Genomic DNA, 19,204 nt, shown 5'->3' on the forward strand with positions numbered 1-19,204 from the left:
CGAGTTTAAAGTCAACTCCGGGTGTTTACTTAAATCTGGGTACACGTTAGTCGTCATCCTATTACTTTTATAATTACGCGTTTTATATTATATTTAACTCGATAAGTACTCCACTATTTTCGTTTTGTACCAATTCCCCACTTTCCAATTTGATGTAAAAAGTTAACTCGTCTATATTTCTCCGTTGCAATTTCTTGGGCACATCAAAATCGCTACGAAAATATTGATATGTTGAAATAACTTGTAACAAATCAAACGATTGCCCATTGTAAAAATTATAGTCAGCGTCCAATTGAGGACAATATATAAACGCGAGTTGATTCGATCCCAATGTATAACCACTTTCAAATAAAATGTTTTTTACTAAGATTACCTTATCACCATTTAAATTATCGATAGTATTTTTCAATTTAAACGTTTGAGGATTTTGGTATAAGTAAAACGTGTGCGTCTCCATTTTATTAAATACGTTTTATACGTCTTGTTTGGCGAGGTTAAACTTCTCCATAGCGTTTTCCCAGTGCTTATCCGAAACTTGAAAAAGGTCCTTCACTTTAGATTCGGTTTCCCCAGTGACGTCTTGATAACACACCGCGATTAAAGCCTTCAACGGTTTACCTCTAGAGATCTTACCGTTTAAAACTTGGTTCAACTTATATTCTATTTCACCCGCTTCGCCGTTTTTAAAAGACAGATTATACTTCTGCAACGTTTTTCTCGATTTTGGCGGCTTGGGTTTCCTCCAAACGTGATGCTTGTAATATCTATCTCCCATGTCTGCGGGGGTGTACGAGGAAACCCACCCGAGAATTTGACCACAATTTTTACACGCATATCTTTCATCTATTTCAAATATTTGGTGGTTACAAGTTGGCCTCGGTTGACTTTCTTGCTCGCTACGCTCGCTTCCAGCTATGTATACTTCCTTTATATTCAACAAGTGGCAAAGTTCCGCATCAGTCATTTTATATAAGAGTTTATTTATTTAAAGTAAAAAAAAAATTAACCCCGGTTGGTATAACCGAGGTTAAATTGATTTTTCAAATTTAATCGTCTTTTAATTCAAATCCGCTAAACGCTTGCAACGCCGACTTACTCGAAATTAGACCGTCGTTTCTAATTTTCAACATTGCCGCTGTCACTCTATACCTGACGCTGGCTCCGCAAGACAGTGAACCGTGGGTACCGTAGTATACGTCTTTTGCGCAAATAAATGATTGCGCGTCGCATCTCTTATAGATAAATTTATCGATATTTGACGAGTCGATAGATCTTTTTTTGTGATCAAATAGCGAAGCAAAGGGATCTATTTTAACGTACATTTGGTTTTTAGCCGTATAAGGCGGTTTAACTACATATTCGATCTTGTTCAATTCATCGATATCGTGACTGGCTTTGTAGGCATTTACGGTGTTAGACGGGAGATTAGACCCTTGAGACTCGATAAATTTATAAACGGCCAAATTTATGTGATCGAGTACGCTTGCCGTAGGTGATTGTATCTGGTAACAAATTTGACGCCCCTGGGTGTTTTCGGGCGTTTTATCTCGAGTGCCATATTTGTAAAGTGGGTTTATACCGTAACAGGGTTCTGTCGTCATAATCAACAGCCGTTTGTTTGGGTCGTTGTGATGGTAAAAAATGGGTGAAGTGTAGATCCCTTCTTTAACCACGGGATTTGAAATGATTAATTTACTCGGGTCAAAGGGGCCATAGGTAACATTGGGATCGCAGTTGCCGGCATTTAGGCGCTCGTGGTCGTCTGAAACGATAAATACTTGAATTGACATGGTTCTGATTTTCCGGCTTTGGCTAAAATTTTTCTCATTTTATTCGGGTGGGATTTCTACTTTAATTAAATGTTCGACGTCAGCCTTGTATTTAATAATTAATCCAATTTTGTATAAGTCCGCGTCGAGTTTAGTAGCTGAATCGGGCAGTGACTCGTTCTCTCGCGCGTGCCTCAACTGTTTATGCTTGCCGTCTACGAGCACCACGTGATCCATTCCTTCCAACTCGACACAATTTACGCAGCAGGTGCAGTAGGTACAACCAAAACATTCGATACAATTGCTGCATTGGTAACAGTCCTCGCAACTGTCCAAGGTATTTGAATTTCTGCAGTCGTATGAATTAAAACAAGCCACGCAATTTATACATCTACCGCAATCGTCGCTGGTGGAGCAGTCCTTACATCTGACGCAGTCTTGACATTCGTGGCAATTGCGACATTCTTTACAACCGATACATTTGCGTAAACTTTTGGAATTAAGACAACGAAAGCAATCGTACGAATCTATCAAGTTGATCGAATTTCTCGTGTCTTTGCAAAAATAACAATTCACGTTTGTAGTTTGATCTACCATTTATTTTTATGTATTTTTATTATTGTTTGTTTATGACGGGCAAGTCTCGACTTGTTTGCGAGTGATTGCCAGTCGCGAGTTGTTTACAGCCGGGGTCAAAAGTTGAGTGGAAATCCCCGGCGCTAGTCACGAGTTGTTTACAGCGAGCGAGCGAGCGGTGCCGGGGTCAAAAGGTGAGTGGAAATCCCCGGTTTTTTTGGTCGATGTACTACCCAGGGGTGTTGAGCAAAAACCGGGTTCACGTCATTCCAGGATTTTCCCATTTTTTCCCACCAAAAATGTTTCGACGATTTTTTGGGTCGATGTACTACTACCCAATGGTTTTGAGCAAAAACCGGGTAAAAAGGGGCGTTTGGTCCAGAACTCTCAGTTCTCTACTACTCAAACGAACAAACTAACCCCCATCAAAAACAAAGACAAGCAAAACCAAAATAAAAATAAAAACAACCCAAAAACCAAAGGGGGGGGCAGCTGCAAGCCTGCAACTCCCACCCGGCTAAAATTTAAACTGGGCAACTGTCCGTGGGATTATTATTCATGATGGCAATAAGTTGTCCAAATGGCATGGGAGATAGGACTTGGTGAAAGAGGTTATCTCGTAAAGAATTAAGGAAGTCTTTTGGAGAGGGTTCCAGACAGAGATTTTGGAGGTCACCTGGAAGTGAATTGAAAAATCTTGGAAAGAGAGTAAAAAGAGAAAATTTCGCACAGTTAGTACGGCAGCCTATTGATGTTTGAAGAGCAACGAGTCTGTCTTCCTATCACACAATTGCACTGATTTTTATATTTGCGCTATTCATCCCATTCGGTTCGTAAGTGTGACGTTACTTCAGTTTAAACCACGCCCACTACATAAGTGCACTGCACCTAGGTTAATGTGCATTGATCGCCGTTTACATGGAACTATAGAGTACCGAAGTGTGAAGTCACTGTGAACCAGAAAGTGCAGTACAAACGAATGGAGTACGCGCGCGTGTTGGTTCACGCGCTGGTTCACGCGCTCATGCCTTTTACACACTAATTGTGCGCGTGACGTATTCACTTAATTGGTATTCTATGGAACCTGAAGTTAAAACGCAACTCCAGCAATTGTCCAATGAGAGCCTGCAAATGGTGGCGCGTCCGCCTGTGTGACGAAGTCACTGCCGACCCGGATTATAAACGCGTACGCCCGCCTAATTAGCGGCGAGTACTAAACAAAAACGCCCTCTTTTATTCCACTCGGAGCGGATAACCGTGATTTTGAAAAGCGTGGCAAACATGCGGTGGGCGAAACGATAAATGGCAGCACGTTCAGTGCTATTGCGCGGGACGCACTAAAATTGCATGTATTTGTTTACATGTGCTCTAAAAAGGCTCTCCTATTTTATCTCTTGCAACCTCACTGTTTTGAATCTGCGAGGGCCAACTTAAGTAAACAGAGGAACAGAGGGCTTCATAGCATTTTATGGCTGGACTTCTCCAACTGTGTGTAAATTCCCTATACCGAGGGGTGAATTTGCCCACGCCTTTGGATTTAGTCTGGTGCCGTCTCGGCTACAGTACTCCGCCGTTGTTTTGAATAGGAGCTGTCTGTCCATGTGTTTAGTATGTGTGTGGTACTGATCTCAGTAGTCTGTGGTGACCACATCAGACCACAGACATACAGACACATAGACTATAGACCACCGGTGTAAAACTATCTCGGGGATTTTGAAAAGTATGGGCAAACAATGGGCGATCGCAAAGCGACGGACTGCGCGTTTACTCCGCGCCGTGTATACACCCTTTTGGAAAGTTATAAACGCGCAGGCGTAGTGTTTGCAGTATGAGGCAACAATTTAGTCTGCTAGGGTGGGCGCGATTTAAAAGGGCCTTCATATCCAGGGTCAGGAGGCTGGATTTGAAAGTATCAACAGTGGAAGCTTCCAAAATGAAGTGAGGGAGTTGGTTCCATTCAAGGACTGTGCATGGAATAAGCGAGTATTTGTAGCAGTCGTTTTTGGCGTGAAGAGGAATGAATGTGGAGTTTGGTGCGCAGCCTCTAGTTAATTAGCCTACTGGATGTTGTGGGAACTTAAATAAGTTTATCATCCTGGAAAGCTACTAGGCCATTAAAACTTTCGTATAAGAAAATTAGCCTGCAAACTGCCCGGCGTTCTTCCAGGGGCATCCACTCTACTAGTTTTTTCAACATGGTTGTTACACTGGCGTATCTCTCGTAATTTCCAGATATAAAGCGAGCCACTTTACAACTGAATTCTGCACTTGAAATGGATAAATTGGGAAAGAATAATGGTTGAGGTGTACGCAGCAGTGAATTACCGGAGATCAACGTCAAGTTTGGAAGAAGGAACAGAAGGAAATGGGAGTCGCACGTTTTTTAGTTTCAGAGAGTTTCTCAAGTTGTACTTTATAATGCTTAACTTTTAGCCTATTATAGGCCTAGTAAGAAATTTATGACAGTCTATCTAGCCTACCAGGCTTTGTATATGAACTTCACTATCTTGACGTTGATGTCGAAATTTATCCATTCAAAGTGCAGAATTTAATTTTTCTTCGAAATCTGACGATTGAAGCACAAAAACCTCAACCGATTTTTGAAAAACTCCATTTGAAAGTACACGCAACGAAATTCGTAACGCTTGTTATTTACCCTCCTGAAATACGCATACGCAGGACGCGTGTTGGACGCAATCCTACTAAAAAGTATCCAGTCTATATAGGGTGCAGACCACTTATTCAAGTGAGAGTTTCTGGCCAGCTCATTAGCATTAAAAGTCCCCCCCCCCCACAGTATCTTTTGAAAAAGGAGATTGTTTGGCACCCAAAATGGTGACATTGTGTAAATCGTTGCCAGGATCAACTCCCTGGGTCTTTGAGCTTTCATATGAGAGCAGAATGGCTAAAAACTACGGTTGAAAAATGGTTTAAAGTGCCCGCAAAAGTTGAGGGTTGCCACTTGAAAAATGGCTGCAATCAGACTTCGGAAAAATCACTTTTTGGGGGTGATTTTGTTTTGTGGGAATAATTAAAAATGTAATTGGTTTACCCACAAAAAATTGAAAAGAAATTGAAAGATTAGTGACAAGACAAGAATTTTATTTGTGTTTCGGAAATCTCAGGGATGTTGGCGTGCATGTTATTAGGCCCTGAACAGTGCTGATTTTACAACTGTTTCCAATGGAATTAGTGAACTGTACCCTAGTGCAATCAATGGTTCGAGCGTTTTCAAATCGAGTGGATTCGGCGCAGACTTAAGCTTCGCTGGTTCCAGCCATTTTGAAGCCGCGTTTGAAAGCACATGTTCGAGCTCTGACTGGAACCAGCGGAACTGAAGTCGACGCCGAATCCACGCGTTTTAAAACGCCATCCATGATCAGGTCTGTGGACGTGACCCGTGATGACGGCCAACCAGTACAAGCAGATGCGGGTACCGGCCACCCATGTCGTGTTCTGTATCAGAGCACCATACACCCATATATATGCGCACGTGTAATACTGGTACGGACACACGTGTGACATAAATGCAACGTTCGGACACGGGTTTTTGCCAACCCGGTTCAGTTCGCACATCGGTGCAAATAAATGAACCAAAATTTGCTGGTCTGTCATTCGTAATGTACTTGCAAACAGCCTTAACGGCAATGGTTTAACGTGTTCATGGTGTTAGTAATTTAAACCATGGCATAACCCTTTCAGTTTGTGTCGGTCGTTTGTAAATGTGGCTGAATCAGTTTCACCGTGACCATGAATCCGGTATATGCGATAATTCTTGTCTTTGTTGGCTGCTGTTCGAATGTCGTGTTTTTAGAGTTAATTGTAAGGTAAGTCATATAATTAGGCCTATATTAACAGTAGACTGAGTATTCCAAATTAGATTTATCGGATTCTGTGTTTTACAGTTGAAAAGACCATCACTTTCTTGCATAGAATTGTCTTAGGAGCCATGGTACGATACATCGACAGCAAAACCAAAGAAAGGACTAGTATGATCTGTACTGTGGGGTTTTGGGACCGGGAGCACAGCGGATGACAGACCCCACCATGCCCACAGTTCAGAGTAAAGGCATCTCTCCATATTCACATTTATTGTGTATTGGGTAAAGGATGCATTTATCTGTTCATGCGTTTACTCTTACGGACACAAAAATCGACCCCATTTAGGTCTGACAAGTAACGTAAGGCACCTTTCCATATGTGCGTCAACACTTGTGCCAAGTGTTGTGTATCAGTCAAAATTGTTCCTGGGGTGATTGTAACAGCCGAACGCAACGCACACGTGTGTTATTATTGATGCAGTCGATTTTTGTGTCCGTGAAAGTGAAATGCATGAATGCATCGTGAATGTGACACACCCATAAAATATACATTAATTGTAAATGTATGGAAAGGCATCTTAGCAGCATACGTGTGCGTTGCGTTCAGCCATCAAAATTTCCCTGGGAGCTATTTTGACAGATTCGCAACACTTGACGTACATGTAAGTGTTGACTCGCATATTGAAAGGCGCCTTCAGAAAGGGCAGAAGGGCATGTACTTGTAAATTGTAATGAATAATGTACAATATAAAAAGATTTCCATATACGGACAGCACCATTTTTTAATGTTATGACAGCCATCAGAAAGTGATAAATATCCTAAAAAGTGAAATTTAGCAGAGAAAATTCCAAAGTATTTACTTAAAAACAGGTCAGCACAGGTGCAAATATTGTAACCATAGAAATTTATTTTTTAATATACAATTGTAGCTCTGTGATTTTAACCATTCTATGCATTTGGTATTGTGTGCGTCGTGTGATGTTGCAACTCTACTTCGAGTCCGCAGTGGCGTAGCTTTCACAGGGACGGATAGTGGAGAAGCGCGGCGTGGCATTCTCCTTTTCTGGACATGGTATATGTACATGTAGTTCTTTGAGCGAACAAATGACAGGTGATTGGAGAGGACAAGAACTTTTCATACTCACTAGTTTATTCCTGTATTCTTGTTTTATTTAGTGAGCATCCTGGAAGTGGCAACATCATCACCTTTGCACAGTTCCTTTTCATTGCTGTAGAGGGTTTCTTTTTTGCAACACGCTGTGGAACAAAAACACCTGTCATACCTATAAAGTGAGTATCCACACTTGGTTGAAGTGAACCCTCACTGCCAAAGAAATATGTCAGAACTGTCAAAATGATTTAGATTGGCTGAATGGAGTCTGGATAGAGTCTTACATATTTCTTGCTGTCTGTTTCAGTATCATATCTCTGTGACTTTGGTTCAGACCATACTGAGGCTTACCATGCTGAACCCAACAGAGCCCAACAGGGTTTTATGTTACATACTGTACTCTGTTGGGTTCAGCTGTGTGCATGAGTACAAACCCCTATTGGGTATTTATTTTTTTTAGGTTCCCCAGAATTACCCCACTTGTATTTTTTATTTTTTTCCCAGGGCCACTGGGTAACTACTTTTGGAAAAATGATAAAGCTGCAATGTTTGATAAAAAATTCCCAACTTGTGTGAAAAACCCTTGGAACAAAAGCAATTTTTAATGTTCACCTCGAGGAGAATCACACTTGCTTCCGGTGTATTTTCAAAAACTAAATTTGGCCAAACCCAAGCATACGGGAATGTTCAGTTTGATGTTGTGGGGAGTACAAGCAATAACATCACAATATGCCTTTTATGAGTTAACTTTGACCCAAATCTGGTATCACCAAGTTCTTTAAATTCACATGAACATAACAACTTCAATTCTTCTTACTAAAACCACTGTTGCTATACCTCGTGATTTGGGGCAAGCTTTTGCTTAGTTACATAAGAGACACCTTGCAACAATACACCGTTGGGCACAAAGGAACCAGTTCATTCCAGAAATGGTGGTTGCTATGTGGGGAATTTAAATCGTTATGTTTATGTTTAGTCAGATAACTCAGTGCACCAGATTTTATTCAAATTTAACTCGCAAATGGCTTTTTGTTGATATTTAAAGTAGCAACTTTTTTCTTTGTTTTACCATTCTTCAGGCACTATGTTGTGATGGTCTTCTTTTTCTTCACAACAAGTGTTGTCAACAATTATTCACTTATTTTCAAGATTCCTCTACCATTACACATGATCTTCAGAAGTGTAAGTATGAGTAATACCTGTGGTATGACTGTGCAGTGCATAGTATGTCCAATGGCTTCTATTCAAATAGTAACAGTGTCTGGCAAGAAAAGAGGCAGATAGATTTTATGTTCGAGTTCTCCGTAATTTTAGTGTGGAATTGCCAAGAGCATAATCGTGCACTTAGCTGTAAAGTCATCGCAAATTAATTACTTTCATTTTATTTACATGTACTTTGACCATCCCCCTCCCAGTTATCCAACCTGCAAGAGAATTGACGAATAACACATAAGGGTCTGGTTGTTTCACATGGATTCGGATCTCGATTAGTAATCCCTCGTTGGTTCACGACACCAAAACCCATCTCATTTGATGTAGCCAGCTTGCATTGGGATCACTGATTAAGATTTTTGGGATCACTGATCAAGATTATTTGGATCACTGATCAAGATCCCAGATCTGTGTGAAACAAACAGTCCGTAGTACCTTCGGAAAATGCTGATGGCAAGATGGGAAGCACTGAATGGACAGGGTCAGGGGTCATGAGGGATGGTTTGCAGTGGTTGGCAATGTACATTGTACATACAAAATTTATGGGAGACATTTTTGCAATTGAGCTTTTCAAAAGTCATCCATGGTTTGTAGCTTGGATGAAATCACTGATAACAAAGATTTGGGTTTCTCATCTTACAGTGTCTTGTGTCTTGCTGTTTTGTAAATAAAGCTGGTCATGATTTAGTCTTCATGATAATTCAAGCTTGAATGCAGACAAGCAAAATGCAGGTATTAGATTCAATGTTGATATGTTTTTTGAAAACGTAATGTCGTACTGCTTGCAGGTGAATTCAGTCAGTGAATTGAACACGCCTGTTCAACCACAGCTTGTGTCTCACATGACTGCTCTTATTCAAATTTAAATCCTCACTGTGGCTACACAAATGAAAATACATGTATAGTGTTTTTTCCTTTTCAGGGGTCTCTGGTTGCCAACATGGTGCTTGGAGTTATCCTCCTTAAGAAGAAGTATGTACCAGTTATTTGGGGAGTTATTAAAGAATTGATCTTAAAATGGCCTGAATGGACTTCATTTATCTGAAATGCATCTTGTTTGGATTAATCTTGTATAAATTAACTGGAATGTATTACGTATGACTGAAATTGTTTTATCATCCATAGCAACCAGAACTGAAATGTAACCAGCTACTTATTCCTTGCTTACATCAAATTTTTTTGTGAGTACAAAGTAGAGCTTTGAAAACTATGAGTTCACAAAAGATGTGTTTTTTTTTAATTTAAAAAATTTGATTTAAAATGTTCATACATGCAGCCTTGCACAGCGGAAAGTGTGGTCATTGAAAGGCTTTAAGCAACACACTGCAATTTGTCAGGTTTTTGACTTTCACATAGAGAAGTACATGTTCCTGTGATCTGTTGCAACGTAATCAAATTTCTCTGTCATTCTTTTGTCTTCCAGATATCCAGCTTACAAGTATTTATCGATTTTGATGATTACTGTTGGTATATGCACATGCACAATTATGTCAGCAAAGACAGGGGTATGTAGTACTCTAGTTAGTATCCACATCTAGATTTAAAGGTACAGTCCATCATTTGTTATTTGTGGATAATGTTCCTTTAAAGCATTAAATGTCCTCAAAATCTTAAGAAGGGTACCCAAGAACAAACCTCATGAAGTGTCAGCTGAGTCAATACTGTATACTCTGAGAAAAGAATATTCAAGAATTTGGCTTATTTAGATCAAATGTTGCTGCATCATATTTGGAATTGTGCCTAAAGTCGGCATCTGGTATCGGACATGCTGTCAAATTCAGTTGAATGCAGCTATGCTATGTCACAGACTGAACCATTGAATTATAATAACCACGTATGAATATGTGTTGTGTAAGAATTTCACAGGATTTTTAGTCCCGTAACCATCTTTGAACCAACTGTGCTTTTCAACAATAATTTTGTCAGTTACCTTTTGGATAACACCAAATGATGGACTGTACCTTGCAGAAATATTACTTATAGGGTCAAATATGAGGCAATGAGAATTCTGAGTTTGGAATGTGCCTCAGTTTTAGAAGTGCCTCACAAAACACTGACATTTTCTGCATCCATTAATTCTTTGTACTTTTTGCAACAGTAGTGAAAAAATACCAGCAAGTATATCAGTAAGCTTTATGTCAAGCACACATTTCAACCTGTGGCAACGTGAAAACTCCATAAATTTAATATGCTGGCATACCAGTATCAAAGATGCTTTATGGTACCAAAGTTCCAGACTGATAGTAGATTCTAAACAGGGAGAATCAACTGAGTAGATGGAAAGACAAGGAACTTGGAGAAAAGTAACCCTTAGAGTTATGATCAGTGAGATTTTTCATTTTACAAGGTACTTTTATTTTGTTTGAATATGTACCAAGGTGTATGGGGAACATTCGTTTATGCTGAACAGCAGTGCTGTAGTCAAGTCCTTACCATTCGAGTCTGAGTCCGAGTCCTTGCTTTCCAAGTCCGAGTCTGAGTTTTTCTGTCTTGAGTCCTAGTCCTTTTATGATTCTCGAGTGGTGAAGGCCGAGACCTAGCTAGATCCACCAATATATCAATATAATTCACAATAAGATATAATTCATCATTACGGGGATTTTATGAAAAAATTGTAATTAAGAATGCTATTTATTTAACCTTTGTCAACTTTGACTGGCATATTGACACCCTCACTATATCAGAAAATAACTTACCATTTTGATTAGTGCAGAAGAGATCAAATATATTGAAGGAGGTGATAAATTTAATATCGCTGGACAGCAACCATTAGACCCCTTTTGGTAACAGAAAAAAGCTCACAGATGGCTTTGTAGGGTGCACTAAGACTGAATAAGTAAAAGGGTTTCACCCTCAGTTGTTTTTAAAAGGACTTAAAGGAACCAGGAAACAAAATATTCAATATACATTTTTCTAAAAAACCCTTGAAATTGCATCTTTTGGTTTCAATTAACTTTATTTTAAATTTTTGTTTTGCTATTGTAACCTATATTTTGATGTTTTGGGGGGGTTTTATGCTAATGCATATTTTCATATTCATGAGGAGAACTATGATGCCATCCATATCATTGTTGCACTGATTTGTGCACAGAAAAATTCTAGACTTTTTTAACCACGACTATGGCAGATTTCATTTTCTTTGGCAATTTATTGCTGTGTAAGTATATGGTAATAATCCAGCAAAAATCCTTTTCGCGGAAATGTTCCCAGATAGCAAATTTGATGTTCACAATTTGAATATGAAAAATTTGCAACCTGAACCATGTCTTCCTGGATTTAAATCAAAGCAAAAGTGCCCTCACTTGTCCAGAAATGCTTTGTCAATTTTTAATGTGTGAAAAAGTGCACCGTTTATTTCACCTTACTCAAAAAAGATGTCAAACAGTCTTCATACATGGAAGAAGATTACAGAGATACACCAAAAGTGATTTTAAGAAAATTTATTTCCTGGATCCTTTAAGGCTTCCTTAGTGTGAAAATGTTAAATTCCCAAATTCAAATTCGGTTTGGTGAAAAGGTGATTGAAAGTGCTCAGACCGAATCTTCAATCTAGCTAGGTCAAGGCCTTCACCCATAGGAAGTGCACAAAATGTTCACAGGTGGAGGAACTGAGTACCATTGTAATGTGAGTATATATAAATATATATAAATATAATAATACATGTACTTGCTAATTATACTTTACTGGAAAAACAGTAAAAAAAACCCCCAAAAAACAGCAATATAGTGATAACCTTGAACTCACGACAGCAGAGACAAAATCACATAAGTCCATATCCGACCATGTACGGTAGCACGTGTGAGGCTACTGTGTGCGGATACCATGGTGACCAGCTGTCTAGCACACACACTCAGCATTGGCCATTTGGCAAATCATAGTGCATTTCATCGATCGGTTTAATGTACTCACACTCATGGTCTAAACCTGAATTTTTAAAGGTGTTTCAGAACCAGATTTTTCAAAAATGATACCTGGTTTCTTGTAGATGTACCTGAAAGCCTTTTAAACACCACTTGAAAAAATGCTCATTTTTAACAGATCAAAACTTGCAGAAAACTTCACATTTTTTCACTTAACTTCATTGAGGAGTTTAGGCAACTCAATCCCTATCCATTCATGCAAAAGTCGATGAAAATAGTGTGGTCCCAGAGGGCTAGAAATCAAGTTTACTGCATTGTGTCTTTAGGGAGTCTGGTGATCACGTTTTTGTACATAAAACGATCTATGTGCACAATGCCTGCGCAGTAGCCCATTTCGGTCTACAACACGTTTTGCTTTAGGTCTTTCCCGTCAATTCGGGAGTTTCTGAATAATTTCATGGTTATGCATGGAGTGGCGGGGAAAGCTGTACACAGATGAACATGAACAAATCGGTTTCAGTAGCGTCCACTATGAATGTTACTCAGTTGGGCAGGGTGTAGTTGATGAAACATCAAAAAATTAGAAATTTATGGTACTCTTTCTCTAGTAGAAATCACTGTGTATCTTATGATTTGCATGAGCTTTTATGCTGGGTATTATGACTAAATTTCCAAATCGGGAAACATATATACATGCCAATATGCACATTATCTAAACCCCTGAATACTTGCCAACATTGAGACCAAAAAAGTGGAAGATTCTTCAGTCGTTTGAAGGGAGAGATGCCAGGGTGCAGAGCGACCAAGCAGGGATAGGGATTTGGAGGCTTCTGGAGCAGGAAAAACATGTAACTTCTCGACTAAATTTAGCACATTTTGTGGAACACAATGCAGGGGGGGGGGTTGCCAGACTCTGGCCGAGTCCTTGAGATATTCAAGTCTTCATTGTTTGAGTCCAAATCCAAGTCTCATCCGTCCGAGTCCAAGTCCTTGAATATAGGGACTCGAGTCCAGACTCTAGTCCTCCATAACTGCTGTACAGCATTAAATTACCACAAATTTATAGTTGGAGTTTAGAATTCTGAATGCTACAAAGGGACTGCACTCTTAATCATGTCTGACAATGAAAGAATTCCTGCACATCGCATTGAGACAGAATTCTGTAGTTTATTCCTCATGCACATAGTCACATGGCAGACTAACTGTGGCTTAGGATACATGACTTGCCAAGAAAGACCTTACCTTCTGAAGGATCATAAGACCAGCCTGTGCAGTATTCTGTTATGCCATCAATGAGTGTAGACTGTAGGGTGTAACAAGGCATTTTACAAGAGCTTTGACAAAGTCACTCTTGAATTATTCCCAAAAATAACACCGATAAGTTGTAGTCATCATGACAACCAGTGCTGAGTGAGCATTGCCAAATTTACCATCAAATGTTAGAAAAACGGGCTTTTACTTGAAGAAAAGTCTATTTACCTATTAAGGATCAATTTTTACAGTAACTTTAAAAAAAGTTAAAATATTTTTGGTTACAAAATATTATTTTCAGCAGTTGTTATTTGACCTTTCCTTTTGGTTACACACAGAATAAAAAACAGGGAAACGAAGCCACAGAGTTAGAAGGACCAATGACTGCTTATGACGTCGGAATGTTGACAGTTGGTGAGGAGTTTAATAGTTATTTTCAGCACTGCAACCAAGTCAATGTTTCTGCAAGAACAAGACAAGATAAAGAGTCATTTTTTTTCACAAGTGAAGCTTGAAGTCCTTTTTTCAGGCCTTTGTGATGTCTCAAGGTGTACCTTGCATTGGGGAGATGTTAATTTTAATAATGGGATTTTGCCGGCCCGCCGACCCCAGCAAGCTTGGTGGTTGAGTGGTGTAGACATCTGCACTAGTAAGCTGGAGGTCGTGGGTTCAAGTCTCACCTGAGTAAGCTTATGAATTTTTTCGCAAGCTCTCGGACAAACACTGAGTATACAGTGTTTATAAGTATATCTTTTTGATGTCATAATTGACATGGTACAGCCACACCTTTCCCCCAAATTCTTGACATTTGTTATTAATAATGAGTCCCATGATATTTTACCAAACAGGTCTGACAGGTTCACCTATGTTTTTTCTGTCATAATAGACTCATATTTCTAATGGTTTTTGCTGCCATTGTCGCTGTTACTGCCATTGACAGTTTCTCTATGTTTGCTTGTGTAGATATTCCATGTTTTCACTCATGGACAGAATCCAAGTCAGTGGATTTCTATCCTGTTTGTCTGCCTTTCAGGTATTTTAATGTTAACCTTGGCTCTCTTCATGTCTGCTCGGATGGGTATCTATCAAGAAACACTCTATCAGGAATATGGCAAGCATCCAAGGGAGGCATTGTTCTATTCTGTAAGTTGACATCCTGGATTGAAAAAGACCATATATGCCAGAGTTAGAGTCCCAGAACATACGTAATAAAAAACTGCTGCAAACTGCTTGCCGACGTGACAGTGACCTAAAATACAAATCAGAATATATGGAAGACCTGATGTTTTGATCCCAGCAGAATCTTTCTCAAAGGTAATGACAAAGATTTTGCTAGGATTGAAACGTCCGCTAGGACCAATCGGTAATGCCAAATTGGTGATAAAAACCTCATGTCATTTTTTTGGCGCTATAATTGTAGCAAAATAGACAAGCTCCTTCCCACATCAGAGGGTTTAATTAACGAAGTGGACTTGGGGGGCACTATCCAAAATGATCATCTTGAGCATGAAGCCCAGTTCTTTTCTGCATTATGGAATGTTGTCATTCTTTCCATGCATACGTACATTATTATGCCATTACCTCTTGTCTCCATGTAATGTAATTCTGGTTCCAATCTGACACAGTTACTAAAAAAAGAAACAAGTATGAACCACCCTGAGGAGGTGATTTGCTATATGACTTCATTTGATTGTTTTCTTGTGACAGCATGCACTGCCCCTTATAGGTTTTGCAGTGCTAGGAAAGGACATCTACAATTATGCAGTGATATTTTCAAACTCAGGTATGACAATCTCAGTTACACTATCTAAGCTTTCATCAGTTTGCACTAAAAACATCCCTTCTAAAGCAATATTATTTCCATCATTTCAGATAATAGCACAATAAAAAACTTTGTACATTAATTCTAGTTTAATTACAAATGTTGTTTATAAGCCAACAAAAACCATGTTTTATAACCCATGCTGTTTTACGTACTGAAACTTACATGGCAATGTTGAATTCATTTGGCGGTTGAAGTAAAGGAAATTTATATTTAAGTTTTGTTCCTTAAATAAGTGAGAAACTTTGGATGAGACAACAAAACTAAAGTACCGGTACAATCAGGAAACTGGTTATTTATTGGAAAATACAGTAAGTGCATTTCTAGCTTGAGTTGAAAGCAAACTTGAAATGTTAAATTACATTTCAGAAATATGTTCATGGCAGTGCTATTTACTAACAATGAATTTCTGTTTTGTATACAGAACCGCTTGGAGTACCTGTCATAGGTGTAATGGCACCAAAGATGTGGCTGTATTTGACAGGAAACATAATAACACAATATCCTTTTCATAATTCATTACCCTTTCCTCTGTAAATTTTTTTTTTGGGGGGGAGGGGTTTGCAATGCCTACATATACCGCTGTTGTACTAAAGTACTTTTGGATGAGCACAATTACAAAAAGAAACTATTTTTGGAAAATTAACCCAGAAGGGTTCAACAATTTTATAAAATTGTATATTGTTGTGCAAAAATTCTGTGTGGATCAAAACATTAAGCTCTCTCAAATTTATTGAAAAAATACCACAATTTTAACAGTTCATTATGAGCACTGAACCTAACTACAGAGGGCTATTTTAGTAAATTGGATCAGTTAATAGTCGAAAGGCAATGTACTGGCTTGAACAATCAAGTAAAACATATGAGCAGTGCACAGTTGCCTCTGATGGTATTTTAACAGTAAAGTATCCATAATAATCCATGCAACAAAAGATGCATGCAAAATAATGTTGACCAGTGCTCTGAAATATTGATTACTGCAAGCAGTGCACCTGTACCTTCAGGCTTCAACCTTTAACCATCTTTGTCTGTGGTTTATTCTGGTGCTTGTAAAAGAATTGTTGGTGATTTTTTTTATTCTGTCTAGTTCAGTTTGGAATGATCAAACACTAAATTCTTTGAATAGCCAGTTAAGTACATACACTCAACACGGTGCCAATTACCCAAAACATTCAACCATGTTTACTGTCTAGTTCCCTAACTCCATCTCTTACATATGTGTGCATTCGTGGTGTCTTCATACTGACAACAGAGTGTCCATCCCTTATCGTCACTCTTGTTGTCACTCTACGCAAGTTCTTCAGTCTGGTCTTCTCCATCTTGTACTTCAAGAACCCCTTCACTTTCTACCACTGGATGGGCACAGGGTGTGTATTTGCTGGCACTCTGCTGTTCACCGGTGTCTTCCACATGGCTTGGGATGTACTATTCCCTCCGAGCAAGGCCAAGAAAGTAGAATGAAGAATCTTGGATAATTCAGAGACTCTTTGTGCAGTTTCAAAATGCATGCTTTGATTATTGACATGTCTATTGACATATTTAACATAAGGTTTCATGTTTTGATTTCATGCTCCCGGTGTTTCTGTAACCTACAGTGAGTTTACAACTTGTTTATTTATGCGTCCATTCTTCATGCTCCAGTGTATGTACACAGGAGCTTAGTACTATCTTACCAATGTGTCTTAATGGATTGAGACTTAAGTGTCTTGGAGTGGTCGTAATTATGTTTGTGTTTCTTGGTTATACACTTTAAAAACAGTGCAATTATGCTTCTTTCCATCTTGTGAGGCAGTTGTCCATGGAACTTGATAATAAAATTACTCTTATGCATTAGTATGCATGTATACACATAGGAGTTATGACCGTTTGACAAATGGTGATGTGGCATGAGTTTAAGATTTCTAATAGTTTGGAATGGTTCTTTGAAAGGGGTAGTTCATAAGGGAAGTGTTCAGGGACAGATGTTAAAAAAAATTTTTGGACAGACAAGTGAGGATAATGAAACCTGGACAGATGAGACAAACAGGAGATAGAAGTAGTATTTGAAATCACTGCTTATGTAGACATTCAATTATTTGCCTATGCAAGTAATCATCTGTATTTAATTTAGATAACTAGATCGGGTTTGGGATTCATGCTAGTAATTATTTGAAATTCTGCATTCGAAAGAATGTATCTAATGATGTTACTGAAACAGCTTTTGCTTGGTTGTAGTTTGCATGCACAGTTGACCTCAGGTTAGTCAAAGAGGTGGTGCTTTAGGACGTAACATAAGGCAGGTGGATTGTTACTTCGGGATAATCATTTTAATAGTTTTTATTTTCTGATGTTTACTGGTTTCAGTATTAAATAAAAGAGTAACCTAGAATTTTTTGGAGTTGAACAAAGCTACACTTAGTGCCTGTGATTTTATCAAGTGACATTTAGGCTTGATCCATGGTTTTATATAATCAGCCTAAAGAAATTAAGGATGGTGCAGTAACCTGTTAATTAATCATCAACAATCATGGTGAACCAACAGGTGACCACCAACAATTAATTGTCATGATGTGTGAACATTGCTTTTCCTTGGTTTACCAGAAAGTGTGCTCAATTGTACAGAACAAGGTACTGCAAGCCTGGCTGCCTGGTGCTGAAACAAGACAAAGTTGTGTGAATCCTTTATGTTTGGACATTTCTTGAGTCATGCTTTTGTTTACCTCAGGTTTAACCACTTGCTGCCGGGTGTTTTTAAAAATGCAGTGCACATATACAGGAGATTTTCAAGATTTTCAGTTTTCGAAATTCTTTAAAAATTTATCAATTCCTTTAATGGACGTTCACACCCACACGAATGACTGTTTGGTGGCTACTTTAAGCTGACAGACAACCTTCATTGACTCCTGAGTATTTCAGCCAGGCCTGCTGCCCTGTAAAGAGAGCCCAGAATTGTGAGGTGTTGAGTAATTCCCTTTGCCCCCAGTGAATGTGAGTGGCGTCTTTTCAAACGCAGCTGGATTAGCTTGCAGTGGTGCTGTGTCACTCATCAATGGGGCCCTGGAGCACTTTTGTCCACGATGCTAATCCGCAGGTGCGCTATGCCTAAAACAGTGGTATACTGTTTAAACACAGTGATGGATTACCTTCCAAAATGCAAGTCGAAAAATGATGGCAATTCCCAGCAGCAGGTCTTCTGTTACATGGACCAGCTTTTTTGTCCCATTTCGGACACCCCGGCTCTGCGTATAAACCCATGGTACTCAAAACGGGGTTCCCTGGCAGCAAGTGATTAATGAATACTAAAACACATAAGACAGACCAATTGATTCAGGGCTCGTAGCAAGCAGTTTGTAACACTGTTGAGGTTGAGTGTGTTCTGGTCTACAACTTGCATTATATATTGAGTGGTGTGCAATCCCATCTCTATGCATGATAATTAGGACTATTGAATATGGTTCACATACCATAGACATTGCTATCAGAGTGTTTCATAAACATGGAGTAAAACGGTAGAACAGAATTTTGAGAAATTAGTTAATTCTGTTATTCCCTTATCAATGGTATTTATTTCATATGAGATGTCATTTTTTAAAGTGTAGCAGTTGCTATGTAGTTAGTATGTGAATAGAGGGATATTTACTCACCTGAACCAAGGCAGAATTGTCTTCTGTGACTTCTTGTCTTGGACTAGGGATTAGGGAATGTCAGTAATTTTTTAAAAGAAATTTTACCTGTGATAATTATCTTTCGAGATTTAACAGAACAAATAGAGCGTACATAAACCATGTTTGCAGCCAGAAA

The 19,204-nt window shown here is 38.9% G+C and overlaps 1 protein-coding gene and 1 long non-coding RNA gene across 4 annotated transcripts in view; one reads left to right on the forward strand and one right to left on the reverse strand.

Annotated features, from left to right (window-relative positions):
- Positions 1 to 5,723: 5,723 nt before the first annotated feature.
- Positions 5,724 to 17,811, forward strand: LOC110988241 (UDP-xylose and UDP-N-acetylglucosamine transporter-like). Its single transcript, XM_022251569.2, has 10 exons — positions 5,724 to 6,172; positions 7,344 to 7,457; positions 8,358 to 8,460; positions 9,413 to 9,462; positions 9,914 to 9,995; positions 13,941 to 14,016; positions 14,636 to 14,745; positions 15,310 to 15,385; positions 15,849 to 15,924; positions 16,639 to 17,811. Exons 1-10 carry the CDS (start codon positions 6,096 to 6,098, stop codon positions 16,883 to 16,885), a joined length of 1,011 nt encoding a protein of 336 aa, XP_022107261.2. The 5' UTR covers positions 5,724 to 6,095; the 3' UTR covers positions 16,886 to 17,811.
- LOC147799269 (uncharacterized) overlaps positions 17,131 to 19,204 on the reverse strand; it is a 45,098-nt gene continuing 43,024 nt past the window's right edge. For all 3 annotated transcript variants that reach the window (XR_015424975.1, XR_015424977.1, XR_015424976.1), the window contains one exon: positions 17,131 to 19,090. This is a non-coding gene — a long non-coding RNA (uncharacterized LOC147799269). The remainder of the gene's footprint in view (positions 19,091 to 19,204) is intronic.

The sequence above is a fragment of the Acanthaster planci genome, linkage group LG04 (assembly GCF_054643075.1).
Source record: "Acanthaster planci isolate LZ-2023a linkage group LG04, COTS_SCS, whole genome shotgun sequence".
Classification (NCBI taxonomy): domain Eukaryota; kingdom Metazoa; phylum Echinodermata; class Asteroidea; order Valvatida; family Acanthasteridae; genus Acanthaster; species Acanthaster planci.